Source organism: Bos mutus, chromosome 11 (assembly GCF_027580195.1).
Source record: "Bos mutus isolate GX-2022 chromosome 11, NWIPB_WYAK_1.1, whole genome shotgun sequence".
Lineage (NCBI taxonomy): Eukaryota > Metazoa > Chordata > Mammalia > Artiodactyla > Bovidae > Bos > Bos mutus.
The window spans coordinates 263450-278993 of record NC_091627.1 but is presented as its reverse complement, the minus strand read 5'-3'; the positions used below and the strand labels follow the sequence as shown (position 1 = coordinate 278993).

The 15544-nt window shown below is 56.5% G+C and overlaps 1 protein-coding gene across 6 annotated transcripts in view; it reads left to right on the top strand.

Annotated features, from left to right (window-relative positions):
* The window catches only part of EHMT1 (euchromatic histone lysine methyltransferase 1), a 109831-nt gene extending 102882 nt beyond the window's left edge, over positions 1-6949 (top strand). For all 6 annotated transcript variants that reach the window (XM_070378582.1, XM_070378581.1, XM_070378580.1 and 3 more), the window contains 5 exons: positions 107-222; positions 1332-1418; positions 2079-2157; positions 5557-5732; positions 5807-6949. In XM_070378582.1, the coding sequence (XP_070234683.1) occupies positions 107-222; positions 1332-1418; positions 2079-2157; positions 5557-5732; positions 5807-5972 (624 nt within the window). In that variant the 3' untranslated portion in view covers positions 5973-6949. The remainder of the gene's footprint in view (positions 1-106; positions 223-1331; positions 1419-2078; positions 2158-5556; positions 5733-5806) is intronic.
* The last annotated feature ends 8595 nt before the right edge of the window (positions 6950-15544 follow it).

The following is a 15544-nucleotide window of genomic DNA, read 5'->3' as shown; positions in this document are numbered from 1 at the left end:
TCCCCTGGCCTTCCCTGTCCTCCCGGGCGGAAGCCAGTGTTCTGGGGGCGTGCTCATCTGTGGAGGCCTTGCTGTGGGTGGCGACTGCTTCTCGTGTCTGCCCCAGGACGGCCGGCTGCTGCCAGAGTTCAACATGGCAGAGCCGCCCCTGCTGTTCGAGTGCAACCACGCCTGCTCCTGCTGGAGGACGTGCCGCAACCGCGTGGTGCAGAATGGCCTCAGGTGAGCCCCTGCAGCAGCCAAGGGCGCAGGGCTGGGCCCCAGGCAGTTCAGGGGCGCCCCGTGTGTCCACAGATGGGAGAACGTGTGTTTAGCGTGTGCGTGCATGTTCCTTGGCACCTTGGCCTGTGTTTCAGGTTGATGTAAAGAGCAGAAGCTGTGTATGTGTGTGTGTGTGTATGTGTGCGCGCCTGCGTGCGTGTGTATGTGCGTGTTCTTTGGCGCCGCGGCCTGTGTTACACGCTGATGTAAAGAGCAGAAGCCGTGTCGCCCCCCAGCTCAGATGTGGGTTCAGGTCACACAGCCTGAAGGCGAGAGCCAGGCCTCCCATGAGCCGCCCGTCCAGGCTCGCGAGTTTGAGCTGTGTGCACACTTGGGTCCCCTGGCGCTGCACCCTGGGTGTCGTGGAGGTGCTGTCGGGTGTAACACCTGTTGTCGCTTAGATATGTGTGTGTTTGGTCTGCTGACCACCCAGAGCCAGACTGTGGGCCTGTGGTCATGGAGCTTTTTCTGTGAAATGCTCAAGAGTTGAAAAGTCTAAGATCATAAGGGCAGATTTTCGTAATGAGCTCAGTGTTTTGGGGCCTGTTAACAGTAAGTAACTTGGCTGCACCTTGTGAGCAGCCCACGCTTCTGTGTCCTTGTGTGTGGCTGGAAGTCCTTGGGGAGGGGACAGACATACCCGTCTCCCTCGAGGGCCCTGGAACACAGACAGTAGGCGGATGCCCTGACTCTCGGGGCTGGGAGGGTCCCCCTGCCCCTCAGAGGTCAGCTCAGCCTTGCCGTTGGCACGCCGCCTGCGCCTAGCTGCATTCCAGTCGGGGCCAGCAGGCTGCTCACCCGCCTGGTCCTTGTCACAGCTGAGGTTTGGCCAGCCTGGTCCCGTGGTGGGTGCTGGGGTCACAGGGCGAGCGGGCGGGGCTGAGGTCCCCTGCGTCCTGAGGGCGTGAAGGGCGGTGCGGCGGGGCCTGGGGTCGCTCGGAGCCTCTGTTGCTCCCTCACCCGGCGCTGAAGCGTCTCCAGACACGAAGGTGGTCTTCTCTGTCCTTTACTCCTGAACCTCGAGTGTCACTTGTGAGTGGAGTGACCTGGGACGTACCCATGTTTTCCAGGGCGAGGCTGCAGCTCTATCGGACACAGAACATGGGCTGGGGCGTCCGGTCCCTGCAGGACATCCCACTGGGCACCTTTGTTTGCGAGTAAGTGAGTGCTGTTCTCCCAGGCCCTGCCCCCACGGTCTTGGGGTGGGTAGGGGGGCATCTCCCGGGCCCTGCCCCTGCGGTCTCGGGGTGGGTGGGGGTGCATCTCCCGGGCCCTGCCCCTGCGGTCTCGGGGTGGATGGGGGGGCATCTCTCTGGCCCTGCCCCCGTGGTCACGGGGTGGGTGGGGGTGCATCTCCCGGGCCCTGCCCCTGCGGTCTCGGGGTGGATGGGGGGGCATCTCTCTGGCCCTGCCTCCGTGGTCACGGGGTGCGTGGGGGACATCTCCCGGGCCTTGCCCCTGCGGTCTCGGGGGTGGGGCAGCATCGGGGAGGGGCGCCAGGAGAGTCTACTGCCGTTGTGGCCCAGACTCTCCAGGCGGGGCTGCCCAGGCTGACCATGTGGCACATGCAGCGGGCAGCCCCTGCTCCATCTGCTCTTTGGCCTGCACTTCCTCCCCAGCTTGGAGCTCGTTTCAGAAGGTCTGTCAGGGTCTCATGATTCCCAGGGATGATCACTTTGGACCCCTGGTCACAGGGTTTCTGTGTCGTATCCTGAGGCCCAGGCTCAGTCCTTGTTGAGCCACAGCGGGTCGTCCTCGAGTGGGGCTCCTTCAGGTCCTCTGGTGCCATGTTCTCACCGCCCTGCCCTGACCCACAGGTACGTTGGGGAGCTTATCTCTGACTCGGAAGCTGATGTGCGGGAAGAAGACTCTTATCTCTTTGATCTTGACAACAAGGTAATGCAGCCCTAGGGGTAGGGCGTGGCGCCAGTGGGACTGTGGTGTGGCGGTGCCCACAGGCAAGGTCGGGCGGTGCGGAGGCTCGGCTGCCCTGGCTGGTGCTGGCGCTTCTGCTGGGCTCAGGCGTGTGCAGTGGGGTCACCGGGCCCAGAGGCCCTTTGCCTGTCCTGCCAGCCTACTGAGCGTGGGGCTGGGATGCAGCTCTGTAGCCTGAGCCCGCCTCTCAGCAAGGGTGGAGGCCCCGTGCGCGGGAGGAGCTTCCGTGTGCACCGAGGATCACGAGCGTGACCGGAGGGCGGTCCTCCGTGTCCCGGCTCCCTCTCAGGGGCTGGCGGGGTCGCTGGACTCCAGCTTCTCGTCTCTGGGCCCTGGTTTCCAGGGGTTTCTGATCTGGCGCAGCTGCCCTCTGCCTTGCCCTGGCTCGAGTTGCTCCTTGGTTCGTCAAGGCTGACCTGGGAACTTGCTGGAGCGCACAGGTGCTGCCAGCGGGGCCCCTCAAGTGCTTGGTCCTTCCCGGCAGCCTGAGCCTCTGAGCCCCGCTCTGTGGGTCCGGGTGAAGCCAGGCACTCACTCCCACGCCCGCCCAGCGTGGCTGTGTCTTCCGAGCGCCCTGCTGAATGGACACGGTCTCCTCATCAGTAGACGGTCCCCTCCCGGCTGGGTCACTGTTCCCGCCGTGGATGAAGGAAGCTTTTAGACCCCAGACTCCCATGGGCTGTGGGTGCTCAGGGCTCTGCTGCAAGTTCACCAGGAGTCATGTGATTGGCTAGAGGTCGTATTCGGTGCTTTTCTGCATCTGTTGAAATCCTGCTGCTGCTGCAGTCTGTCCCGTACTTGCTGGAGTAATACAGAGGGTACTTCCACTTTGTGGGCCATCACACCTGGGTTGTACTCTCACACCGCTTCCTCGGTGCGTCTTAGCTGCGATGGTCGCCTGCAGTGGCTCACGCGTGCCCCAGCATGACTTCCGGGCACCACCCCCACCTGCCTGTGGTCCGTCCGCTGTCTGGAGTCCCTGTGGTGGGTCTGTGTCTGGGGTCCCTGTGGTCTGTCTGGCGTCAGGGGTTCCTCCTGGTCTTCATCCTGCTTGCCTGTCGCCGCCTGATCCTGATTAGTTTTAGTTCGGGTTCCAAACCTGCCTGAAGGGCATCAGGGCGTAGGCTCCCTCTTCTGGGAGCGCGTGGTTGCATTGTGGGGACCGAGGTGCAGCTGCCCCCTCTGAGTCTGGCTCAGCTGCCCCTGCGGTGAGCCCAGCCTGGCCGCCTGGCCCACGGCACAGCCAGGAGCTCGACCCCCTGGGGTTCTCTGTCTGCTGCTGCTTCTGTCTCTGCTGACCAGGCTGCTGGTCTGATTGTCACAGCACTTGGCAGGCGGGTGTGTGGTCACTGTCGGGAGATGGGAGGAGGGCCTATCTGGGTGCCCCAGTGGCTCCTGGCAGAGCGCCCCTCAGAGAGACTGGCTGCCCTGCAGGCCCTCCATGCTCACGCCCGGAGGTCTCTTCCTTGTTCCGCCTAGCCCGTGTGGGCCCGGGTGTTTGGTCCTATGACACATTCATTCTGGGCATGTGACAGGGCACGGATGCACTCACAGTCCCCGCTGCTCCAGCTCAGGCCCGAGACCCCGAGCACTGGCGTTCAGAGTGCCCGCCCCGCTGGGTGCCTGCATCCTGGAGTGCTGGTGTACAGAATGCCCGCCCCGCTGGGCGCCTGTGTCCCCGAGCACTGACGTTCAGAGTGCCCGCCCCGCTGGGCGCATGCGTCCCCGAGCACTGGCGTTCAGAGTGCCCGCCCCGCTGGGCGCCTGCGTCCCCGAATGCTGGTGTTGAGTGCCCGCCCCGCTGGGCGCCTGCGTTCTGGAGCTCTGGTGTACAGGATGCCTGCCCCTGCTGGACACCCACCGCCACCCCACTCCCCGTCGTCCGAGGCAGCAGGGCACTTTCTGGCCTTGCTATCCAGGTGTTTCCTGGGTCACAACACTGGTCCTCCTGCTGCGGATCTGCCCATCTCCTTGCTGTTCTGGAACCTTCCAAGCGTCCACCCACCTGTCCTCTGCCCACATCACCTGGCTCCCTGGGTGCCCACACCCAGCACCTCAGAGCTGTGATGCAAGGGGTTCAAGTGGGCACAGGCTCCCTCCCCACCACGTTTGTGCTGCAGAACCAGGTGTGGGTGGTTTTTGATCAGAGACGCTTTGAAAGAGCAGAGCAATACATTCATCTGAAAAGGCGTGTTTTAAAGACCTGAGCAATGTTTGTTGCAGGAGGGCCACGGTGGTTCTTGTGGAGGGAATTTACAGGACCCGACGTGCAGTCTGGCCTTCAGGACGGGCGGTCAAGCGCCCAGGATGCACCTTGTGGGAAGCGTGGGGGGTGTCGGGGCTGGAACTGGGGACCGGTGGGCAGAGGAACCCCCGCTTGTCCCCAAGGAGTCCTGCGTCCCTGGGGACCGCCCAGGTCCTGCAGGCTCAGGCGGGCCTGGCCGCCTCGTGTCCCGGGGTGGATGCCGCGTCTGCGGAGCCCGCGCTGCTTCCTCCCACACCTGGGGTGAGGACCCCTTCTGTGGCCCCGGAGCCTCTGGTTTAGCTCAGGAAGCTTCCTTCCCGCAAGGATTCCCGTCTGTTGCCTCTGTGGACAAAGCCACAGGAAAGGGGGGAGAATTGTCCCAGTTGTGGCCCGCACCCGCTGTGGGAGGTCAGGGCCCGCAGACACGGCGGTGCTCGGGGCCCCTGCCCCTCCCCGGGGGCCCTTGCCACGTGGCCGTCCCCGGGGCAGCGTCGCTCTTGCCTTCTGGGTCTTTACAGGGGAAATGCGGCTTTCTCAGGCCTCAGCAGTGAGGCCAGACCTCTTCTCAGGGTCAGGTCAGGCCTGGGTCCTGGCCACTGTCTGCCCACGGGGTCACCACCGCCCTGAAGGCTGCTGTTGGCTAAGTCCCCTCAGGAGGGACCTGGCAGCCCCCCGCCCTCTCCCCCCGCTCCCCTGTGTCCCTCTCCCCCGTCCCCCCGCCCTCTCCCCCCACCCTCTTTCCCCGTCCCCACGTCCCTCTGCCCTGTCCCCCCGTCCCTCTCCCCTCGTCCCTCTTTCCCCGTCCCCACGTCCCTCTGCCCTGTCCCCCCGTCTCTTTCCCCCTGTCTCCCTGTCTGTCTGTCCCTCTGCCCAGTGCCCCTTGGCCCTGCCTCTCGGGTGGTGTTCCTCCCCCTCCGTCACTGGGTCCCTGAGGGGCTATGCTGCCTCGTGGTCCCCATGGACCCCGACCCCTCTCTGGGTGTCTGCGGAGCCGTCCACGTGAATCCCAGGTCTGTGCTCGTTTTCACCGAGTGGGAGCCCCGGGGCTGGGTGGGGGGGCAGGGGCGGCACCCGCGCCTGCCCCCGATGCTCAGCGCGTCGCGTCTCTCCCCTAGGACGGAGAGCTGTACTGCATCGACGCGCGTTTCTATGGCAACGTCAGCCGCTTCATCAACCACCACTGCGAGCCCAATCTGGTGCCCGTGCGTGTGTTCATGTCCCACCAGGACCTGCGCTTCCCGCGGATCGCCTTCTTCAGCACCCGCCTGATTGAGGCCGGGGAGCAGCTGGGGTAGGTGCCCGGGCGGGGGCGGGTGGGGGGCGGCCCCGGGGGCGCAGGCCCAGACCCCGGCTCTCTCTCCGCAGCTTCGACTATGGGCAGCGCTTCTGGGACATCAAGGGCAAGCTGTTCAGCTGCCGCTGCGGCTCCCCCAAGTGCCGGCACTCCGGGGCCGCGCTGGCCCAGCGGCAGGCCGGTGCCCAGGAGGACGGGCTGCCCGACACCAGCTCCTCGCCCGCTGACCCGCTATGAGAGCGCTGCCCGGCGCCCAAGTGGACGCCGTTCGCTGTGGTTTGGGGAGGACGCGGAGGCGTGCAGGAGACCGGCTGGCCTGCCCAGGGCCGCGGGGGCGGGGCCCGGCTGCGCGGGGACGCCTGGGCTCCTTGCCGGCCTCGCTGTGAGTTCCCGACGGAGGTCTTTCTGCTCCACGTTTCTCGTCTCCCCTCGCGTGTCGTCGCTCCCGGCTCACCGCCGGGCTGGGGGCTGCGTCCTGTCGGCCCGGACTCTCCGTGTGGCCCGCCGCGGCCCGCATGGCCGGTGCTGGCTCTGGGCGGCACAGACCCCGTGCCCACCGCCCCTGCGAGGTCAGGGCCGAGCCACTGCTGACTTTGGAGAAAACGTGGGTTTGCTTTTTAAAGAAATCCTATATCTAGTCCTATACACCAGACCTCTCACGTGCTTCTTTCCGAGGATGCGGTTTGGGGCGCAGGACGGCCATGGCCCCGGAGCACCGCACGTCCTATTGATTTCTAAGCCACATGCTATGATGATGAACAAACTGGTTTATTTTCTGCCATTATTGGACATTAGGACAAACAAAAAATAAACACAAAAACACAGACAACGGTGCTGATTCTGGTGTGGTTTCTACTCACCATGTGAAAATAAACTATCAACTGTATAAAGAGAACAAAGTGATTTTAGAATAAAACGCAGGAAAAGCTTTTTTTAAAACGTTAGTCTTGTGTGAATAAAATTGCCGTCACCTTTTGAGTGATGGCCTGCCAGGTCATATACTTTTTTTTGGCATATACTTTTTTAAATACTGTAATTAGTGCAGTAACAGTGGGTTTTTTTGTGCAACTCTTCTAAAACATTCATAATGCAGTCATGTTTATTTTTTCTGTTAAAATGTTTTTGACAGTTCTAAGAGCAGTCTTTTGGCTCAGACCATTTCTTGTTCTGTTTTCAATGAAATCAATAAAAAAAAAAAAAAGAAGTACTTTAAATGAGGCTTTATCATGGTATCATGTTTCAGCTGGTTTCTGCGAGACACCCACGCTTCCTGTGAGTGTCACGCGCGCTTGTTCCCACGCAGCCCTGGGGACCAGCGGGCAGGCCCAGCGCTGAGCCGCCTCCGAGCAGGTGGGCCTGCAGCACCCCGTCCCTGGAGGAGGATGCGGCCGCCCCTCCCCAGGCAGCCCTCACGGGGGGTGTGTCCCTGTGCATGTGTGTGGGGGCGTCTGTGTGTGTCCAGCGCTCCAGAGGCTGGGAGTGGATCTCCGGATGCGGTGACGCTGGAGTCAGACGCGGGGAGGCAGGGGACGGGCGCGGGGAGGCTGGAGATGGCAGAGCTGGGCTTGTCCCCCTCCTACTGGGCACGCCGGCTTCTACGGAACCTCTGGTCCCAAACCTCACCTTCTAACTCAGGAAGCAGCTTGAATGCTCTGCCTTTTATACACAGAAATCATTTAGATAGATTCATGTCGATATATGGCAAAACCAATACAATGTTGTAAAGTTAAAAAATAAAATATAAACAAAAAAGAAATCATTCAGAAAGACGTTTTCAGACATTTGTCCAGAATTTGCATTTTGCAGACAGTCCAAGCAGGGTGTTTTCCCTGTGGACGGGGACCGAGGCCCTGTGTGTGGAGCCGGGGGACTGAGCTGGGACTGGTCTGTGTGAGAAGCCCTCTCCTCCCTGGGGACTTGCTGCCTTTCTCTTCTGGGGGCGCCTGGACCCCAGCAGGGGCTGTGCCGGCTGGAGGGCCTACCTGCAGCTGGGCCTCAGGCTGAGATCACAGCCTTCTTTGCCCCTCGGATCAGGCTCCGAACCCGGGGGCCAGAGGTGTCTGCTGGTTCTGTGCTGGGGCAGGGCCAGTGCCCAGACAGCTTTGTTGACCCGAGATGCAGTCCAGTCACAAACTTTGGGGTGTAAGGGAGGCCTGTGGGGCGGGCTTCCCCACGGGGCGTTCTGGCAGCGGGTGCCGGGCAGCTGTGTGTGTTCCTTGGTCCTGTGGGGTCTGCACCGCCCCTCGGTGCCCCCACCACCAAGACGCCTCCGTGAGGGGCTGCCCAGGGCATGGGGGCAGGCCAGAGGCCTCCCGTGGGGTGGGGGGCACATGGGTGGACTGTGAGGGGCTCACCTGGCCACTCACTCTTCAAGGCAGAGCTGTCAGTCCCCCGCCTGCCTGGGGGGTCCCTGTGCCCTGGCCTGCCCAGCTCTGCGGCTGCCCCTGCCCAGGTCCAGACCGCGACATCCTCCACGCTTCCCGACAGCTGCTCCCATTTCCACTGATGTAGACGGGCAGAAAGGAGGCTTCCAAGCCTCATCTTTCTCTGCCTGTGCAGTTACCCTCCACCCGCACCGCCCTCTGACTGTCAGAAGAAAAGGACCCGAGAGCTGCAGCTTCGCTGCTGATATACCGAACATCTCATTAATGACAGATGGGCCTTCCCTCCTGTGTGAGTTGCCTTGTAACGTTTAATTGTGTCGTTTATATTTCTCTCATTGATTTGTGTTGTCTCTTTATATATTGTAAGGGCTTCCCTCGTAGCTCAGTTGGTAAAAAATCTGCCTGCAATGCAGGAAACCCTGGTTTGATCGCTGGGTTGGGAAGATCTGCTGGAGAAGGGAAAGGCTACCCACTCCAGTATTCTGGCCTGGAGAATTCCACGGACTGTGTAGCCCATGGGGTCGCAAGGAGTCGGACACGACTGAGCGACTTTCACTTCACTTTATATATTGTATCCTTTTACTCATGGTGAACCTACGTTTTTATATGGTAAAATCTGTTGTGATTTCCGATTTTGTACCATATTTAGAAAGAGTTTCATCTCCAAATTGCAAAAATGTTACCACTTCTCTAGCAGTCCAGTGGTTAAGAGCCTGTGTTTCCACTGCAGGGTATACGTTTGATGACCCGCTGCAGGGTATACGTTTGATGACCCGTCGGAAGATCCTTCATGCCTGTGGTGTAGCCAAAAAAAAATTATAAAAGTATTCTCCAATACCTGTTCAGTATTTTAATGCAAGTTTAACTCTTGAATCCAGGTGGAATTTATTTGGTATGTGGTGTGAAAAATCTTAAGTATGAATATGGAGGGATAATCTTCCCAGGCGATTCAGGGAGTAAAGAATCTGCCTGCCCGTGTAGGAGAGCTGAGTTTGATCCCTAGGTCAGGAAGAGCCCCGGAAGAAGGGATTGACAGCCCACTCCAGTGTTCTTGCCTGGAGAATTGCATGGGCAGAGGAGCCCGGCGGGCTGCAGTCCCCGGGGCTGCAAAGGTTCAGATGCGACGAGGGGCTGACACACTTAACCTCTGTACAGTGAGGCACGTGGCTTTCTTGTGTACGGCCGAGCAAGCTTTGACCCGTGCCTTTGCCCAAGTGACCCTCTCCTGTGGAGGTGCAGAGATCTCCTCCCCTTCCCCGTCCTCCTCCCGCCTCTGAGACGCACTCCCTGTTCTAAGCCTCACATCTGCGGACTTGCAGGTTGCTCTTTCTGTCAAGCTTCTCTGCTCAGCTGGTTTCCAGTGAGTTTCATAAAGCACTGGCTCAGCTGTCTCTCTCTTCCTGAGGCGTATCCGCAGTAGGAATCACCAAGGCTGTCTGCCCTTCACCTGTGCGTGCACGCCTGTCTATTTCCATTTGGAGGCTTTTGTCGCTACAGCCGCTGCGAGCATCCTTGTGCCTTCCGTGTGTCTCAGGTGAATCTGGAAATGGGCTTGTTGGGTCAGCCTGATGCTGGTCTTTGAGTCTGCCTGTCCTGAGGATCTCACTGTGGTTTGGATTGGCATCTGCTGCTGACTCGTGATGCTGGGCACTTTCCAGAAGCTTGTTGCCGCCTGTGTGTTTTCCTTTGCCAAGTGTCTGTTAAGTCTTGTGTATGTTTTTAATTGGCCTCTAGTCAAGGCTGTGGTTTTTCCAGTGGTCATGTATGGATGTGAGAGTTGGACGGTGAAGAAAGCTGAGCTCCGAAGAATTGATGCTTTAGAAGACTCTTGAGAGTCCCTTGGACTGCAAGGAGACCCAACCAGTCCATCCTAAAGGAGATCAGCCCTGGGTGCTCATTGGAAGGTCTGATGTTGAAGCTGAAACTCCAGTATTTTGGCCACCTCATGCGAAGAGTTGACTCACTGGAAAAGACCCTGATGCTGGGAGGGATTGGGGGCAGGAGGAGAAGGGGACGACAGGATGAGATGGCTGGATGGCATCACCAACTCGATGGACATGGGTTTGGCTGGACTCTGGGAGTTGGTGGTGGACAGGGAGGCCTGCCGTGCTCTGATTCATGGGGTTGCAGAGTCAGACACGACTGAGTGACCAGACTGTCTGTCCATTACCGAGTGTGGGGGTCACTTCCGTGGCCCAGTACACATCCTCTGTCGCATGGTTGCTGTCTAGGCGCTCAGTCCTGTCTGACTCTTGTGACCCCGTGGACTGCTCCTCTGTCCTTGGGATTTCCCAGATGAGAGTACTAGAATGGGTTGCCGTGTCCTGCTCCCAGGGGATCTTCCTGAACCAGGGATTGAGCCCAGGTCCCCTACACTGGTGGGCAGACTCTTTACTACTGTGCCACCTGGAAACCTCTTTTTAAACTTCAACAGTCTATTGGCATATGTTGACGTATCAGAAAATGCACCCATTTTAAGTGTTGCTTGAAAGTGAAAGTCGCTCAGTCATGTCTGACTCTTTGTGACCCCGTGGACTGTACCCTGCCAGGCTCCTTTGTCCATGTGGATCTACCCACCCCAGGGATCGAACCCAGGTCTCCCACGCTGCAGGTGAATTTACCATCTGAGCCACCAGGGAAGTCCAAGAATACTGGAGTGGGTAGCCTATCCCTTGTCCAGGGGATCTTCCTGACCCAGGAATTGAACTGGGGTCTCCTGCGTCCCTGGTGGCTCAGAGGGTAAAGCGTCTGCCTGCAATGTGGGAGACCTGGGTTTGATCCCTGGGTTGGGAAGCTCCCCTGGAGAAGGAGATGGCAACCCACTCCAGTATTCTCTCCTGGAGAATCCCATGGATGGAGGAGCCTGGTGGGCTACAGTCCACGGGGTCCCAAAGAGTCGGACACGACTGAGTGACTTCACTTTCACTTCCTCCTGTGTCGCAGGCAGATTCTTTGTCCGCTGAGCTACCAGGGAAGCCCTGTATGCTTCGTGAGTTCTGGCAAGCGTCTGTGCTTGTATGGCCGTGTCCACGGTCAGGACATGCTGACTGTCTTTGTTGCCTCAGGCTTCCCTCCTGCCCCTTCGTCGTCCACCTGCCTGCCCTGACCCTTCAGACCAATGTCTCCTGCTCTAGACCTTTCTAGAATTGGAATCATACACCTTGGGTTCCATTGTATCTATCTTCCTTGGCTTCATGTATACTTTAAACTTTTGAAACCATCTCAAATTTATGGAGAACTGCGAGCATAATACAGACAACGTTTTCTCTCTGAGTCGTCAGGGAACAGATTTCCTCCTCCTCGATGCCCCAGTGCCGCCGGTACCTGGGTGATGATGCTCCTTCCCCTTGGCGACCCTCAGGCCCTGGGCAGCCCCTGCCTGTTCAGCCGCCATTCTCTGGCTGTCTGACCTCCCGTCATTTTAGCCAGAGCAGGCCCATCGGCCTGTTTTCGTGGACTTGACCGTGAAGAGGATGGGTTGGTGCTCTCGTCAAAAGTCCTCAGTCTGTTCCTGTCTCCTCGGGGCCGGGTTTGGGGCTGCGTCTTGGCAGGGACACATCAGACATGGTACTGGGTCCTGGTTTGGTCGGGATCCCGGGTGGCCCACGAGTTGGGTTTGGTCCATTTATTGATATGGAAGCTTGAGATCACTGGCCTGAGATTCAGCCTTCCCCACAGTTTCTGTTTTGTTGTAATTCATAAATGCTTTGTGGGAGAAAGATCCCATCCTTCATCAGGCTTTGCGGCTACTCCTGGGGGTGCACATGCAGGCGTTCCTGTGACATCCAGTGGGTCACAGTCCGTCTCTCATCATTCAGTAGCTGAAATGTCAGCGGTTGGATGTGGTGGCACCCTCTCAAGATGTCTCTGCGGAGCACATCTCGCTTTCCGGCGTGAGGCGCCCCGGGCTCGCTGGCGCCTTCCCTGCCGCGTCCGATCCCGCTGGTCTTCTCGCGCTCCAGCCTGCCGTTCGCTGTTCGTTGCGTGTCTAGCCCTCTCTTTGAGCCGTCCCTGCTTCGCAGGCTGCCTCTTGGTTGAGTGTTCTGTGGTCGGCCCTGCCCACGGCCCTTCTGCCCCGTCTCTTGCTGCACTCGGGGTCACGCTTGGGCGCCCGCAGCCCGCTCTCCGGCGGCGTCACCCAGGCCGCCGCTCGCGTGCGGGCTCTCCTCCCAGCGGGACAGGCCCGCTGCCCCGCGTCGCTCACTGCGGCCCCTCGAGTGCACCCTGGGTGTCGCGGTGGTCCTGCTCTGCTAGCCAGTTGCTGTCCCTGTAACAGCTTCTTGGACACATGAGGACATTCCGTGCAGCCCGTGCCCTTCACAGTCTGCCTTCCAGTGGGTTTTAGCATGTTCTCAGCATGCAGCCATCATCACAGTATTAACGCTGTCATCGCCCAGGAAGAACCCCAGCCCCCGCTGCCCCAGCCCCCGCCCCTTACGACAGAGCATCCTCACGCGCGTCTCCCGCCTATCACAGCACTGCTGTCCTCATTCATCTCCTGTCTCCATGTACTGCAGTCACCACTACACGGTTAAATCACAACTAAGATTAAGAAAATTACAGTTTTGTGCTTTCGCTTAATTTATTCCTTCTCTGACTCTCATCCTGTAGATTTGACCTTCTAGTTAGTCCTATTTTTCTTTTCTCTGAAGAATTTCGTTTAACATTTATTGCACAAAGTTTTGTTGTTCAGTCACTCAGTCACATCTGACTTTTTGTGACCCCATGGACTGCAGCACGCCAGGCCTCCCTGTCCATCTCCAACTCCCAGAGCTCACCCAAACTCGTGTCCATCGAGTCGGTGATGCCATCCAGCCATCTCATCCTCTCTCATCCCCTTCTCCTGCCTTCAGTCTATCCCAGCATCAGGGTCTTTTCCAGTGAGTCAGCTCGTCAAATCAGGTGGCCAAAGTACTGGAGATTCAGCTTCAGTATCCGTCTTTCCCATGAATATTCAGAGCTGATCTCCTTCAGGATGGACTGGTTTCATCTCTGTGCAGTCCAAGGGACTCTCAAGAGTCTTCTCCAGCACCACAGTTCAGAAGCATCAGTTCTTTGGCACTCAGCCTTCTTTATGGTCCAAATCTCACATCCATACACGACTACTGGAAAAACCAGAGCTTCGACTATATGGACCTTTGTCCACAAAGTAATGTCTTTGCTTTTGAATACACTGTCTAAGATTGTCATAGCTTTTCTTCCAAGGGGCAAGCGTCTTTTAATTTCATGGCTGCAGTCACCGTCTGCAGTGATTTTTGAAGCCCAAGAAAATAAAGTCTGTCACTTTTTTCATTGTTTCCCCATCTATTTGCTATGAAGTGATGGAACCGGATGCCATGATCTTAGAGTTTTGAATGTTGAGTTTTAAGCCAGCTTCTTCATTCTCCTCTTTCACTTTTACCAAGAGGCTCCTTAGTTCTTCTTCACTTTCTGCTGTGAGGGTGGTGTCGTCTGCATATCTGAGGTTATTGTTATTTCTCCTGACAATCTTGATTCTAGCTTGTGCTTCATCCAGCCCAGGATTTCACATGGTGTACTCCGCATACAAGTTAAATAAGCAGGATGACAACATACAGCCTTGACGTACTCCTTTCCCAATTCGGAGCCAGTCCTTTGTTCCATGTCCAGTTCTAACTGTTGCTTCCTCACCTTATACACATGGCAGGTTTCTCAGGAGGCAGGTCAGGTGGTCTGGTATTCCCGTCTCTTGAAGAATTTTCCATAGTTCGTTGTGATTCACACAGTCAAAGGCTTTAGTATAGTCAATGAAGCAGTAGTAGATATTTTTCTGGAATTCTCTTACTTTTTCTATGATCCAACAAATGTTGACAATTTGATCTCTGGTTCTTCTGCCTTTTCTAAATCCAGTTTGTACATCTGGAAGTTCTCAGTTCACATACTGCTGAAGCCTAACTGGAAAGATTTTGAACATTACCTTGCTGAATTGTGAAATGCATGCAGTTGTGCGGTCGTTTGAGCATTCTTTGGCATTGCCTTTCTTTGGGATTGGAATGAAAACTGACATTTTCCAGTCGTGTGGCCACTGCTGAGTTTTCCAAATTTGCTGGCATATTGAGTGCAGCACTTTCACAGCATCACTTCTTAGGACTTGAAATAGCTCAACTGGAATTCTATCACTTCCACTAGCTTTGTTCGTAGTGATGCTTCCTAAGGCCCACTTGATTTCGCACTCCAGGATGTCTGGCTCTAGGTGAGTGATCACACCATCGTGGTTATCTGGGTCATTAAGATCTTTTTTGTATGGTTCTGTGTATTCCTGCGACCTCTTCTTAATATCTTCTTCTTCTGTTAGGTCCTCACCATTTCTGTCCTTTATTCTTATTTTTGGATGAAATGTTCCCTTGGTATCTCCGATTTTCTTGAAGAGATCTCTAGTAGTCTTTCCCATTCTATTGTTTTTCTCTATTTCTTTGCAGCGTTCACTTAGGAAGGCTTTCTTATCTCTCCTTGCTATTCTTTGAACCTCTGCATTCAGAGGGGTTTATCTTTTTTTTTTCTCCTTTGATTTTCACTTCTCTGCTTTCCTCAGCTATTTGTAAGGCCTCCTCAGACAACCATTTTGCCTTTTTGCATTTCTTTTTCTTGGGGATGGTTTTGATCACCACCTCCTCTTCAGTGTTACAAACCTCTATCCATAGTTCTTCAGGCACTCTATCAGATCTAATCCCTTCAATCTATTTCTCACTTCCACTGTATAATCCTAAGGGATTTGATTTAGGTCATACCTGAATGGCCTAGTGATTTTCCCTACTTTCTACAATTTAAGTCTGAATTTGGCAATAAGGAGTTCATGATCTGAGCCACAGTCGGCTCCTGGTCTTGTTTTTGTTGACTGTATAGAGCTTCTCCATCTTTGGCTGCAAAGAATACAATCAGCCTGATTTCAGTGTGGACCATCTGGTGACGTTCATGTGTAGTCTTGTCTTGTGTTGTTGGAAGAGGGTGCTTGCTATGACCAGTGCATTCTCTTTTGTCCTGCTTCATTCTGTTCTCCAAGGCCAAATTTGCCTGTTACTCCAGGTGTTTCTTGACTTCTACTTTTTTGCATTCCAGTCCCATATGATGAAAAGGACACGTTTTTTGGGTGTTAGTTCTAGAAGGTCTTGTAGGTCTTCACAGAACCGTTCAACTTCAGCTTTTTCGGTATTAGTGGTTGGGGCATAGACTTTGATTACTGTGATATAGGATGGTTTGCCTTGGAAACAAACGGAGATCATTCTGTCATTTTTGAGGTTGCCTCTAAGTACTGCATTTTGGATTCTTCTGTTGACTATGAGGGCTCCTCCATTTCTTCTAAGGGATTCTTGCCCACCAGTAATATAATGGTCGTTGAGTTACATTCTCCCATTCCCGTCCATTTTAGTTCACTGATTCCTAAACTGTCGGTGTTCAGCCTTGGCATCT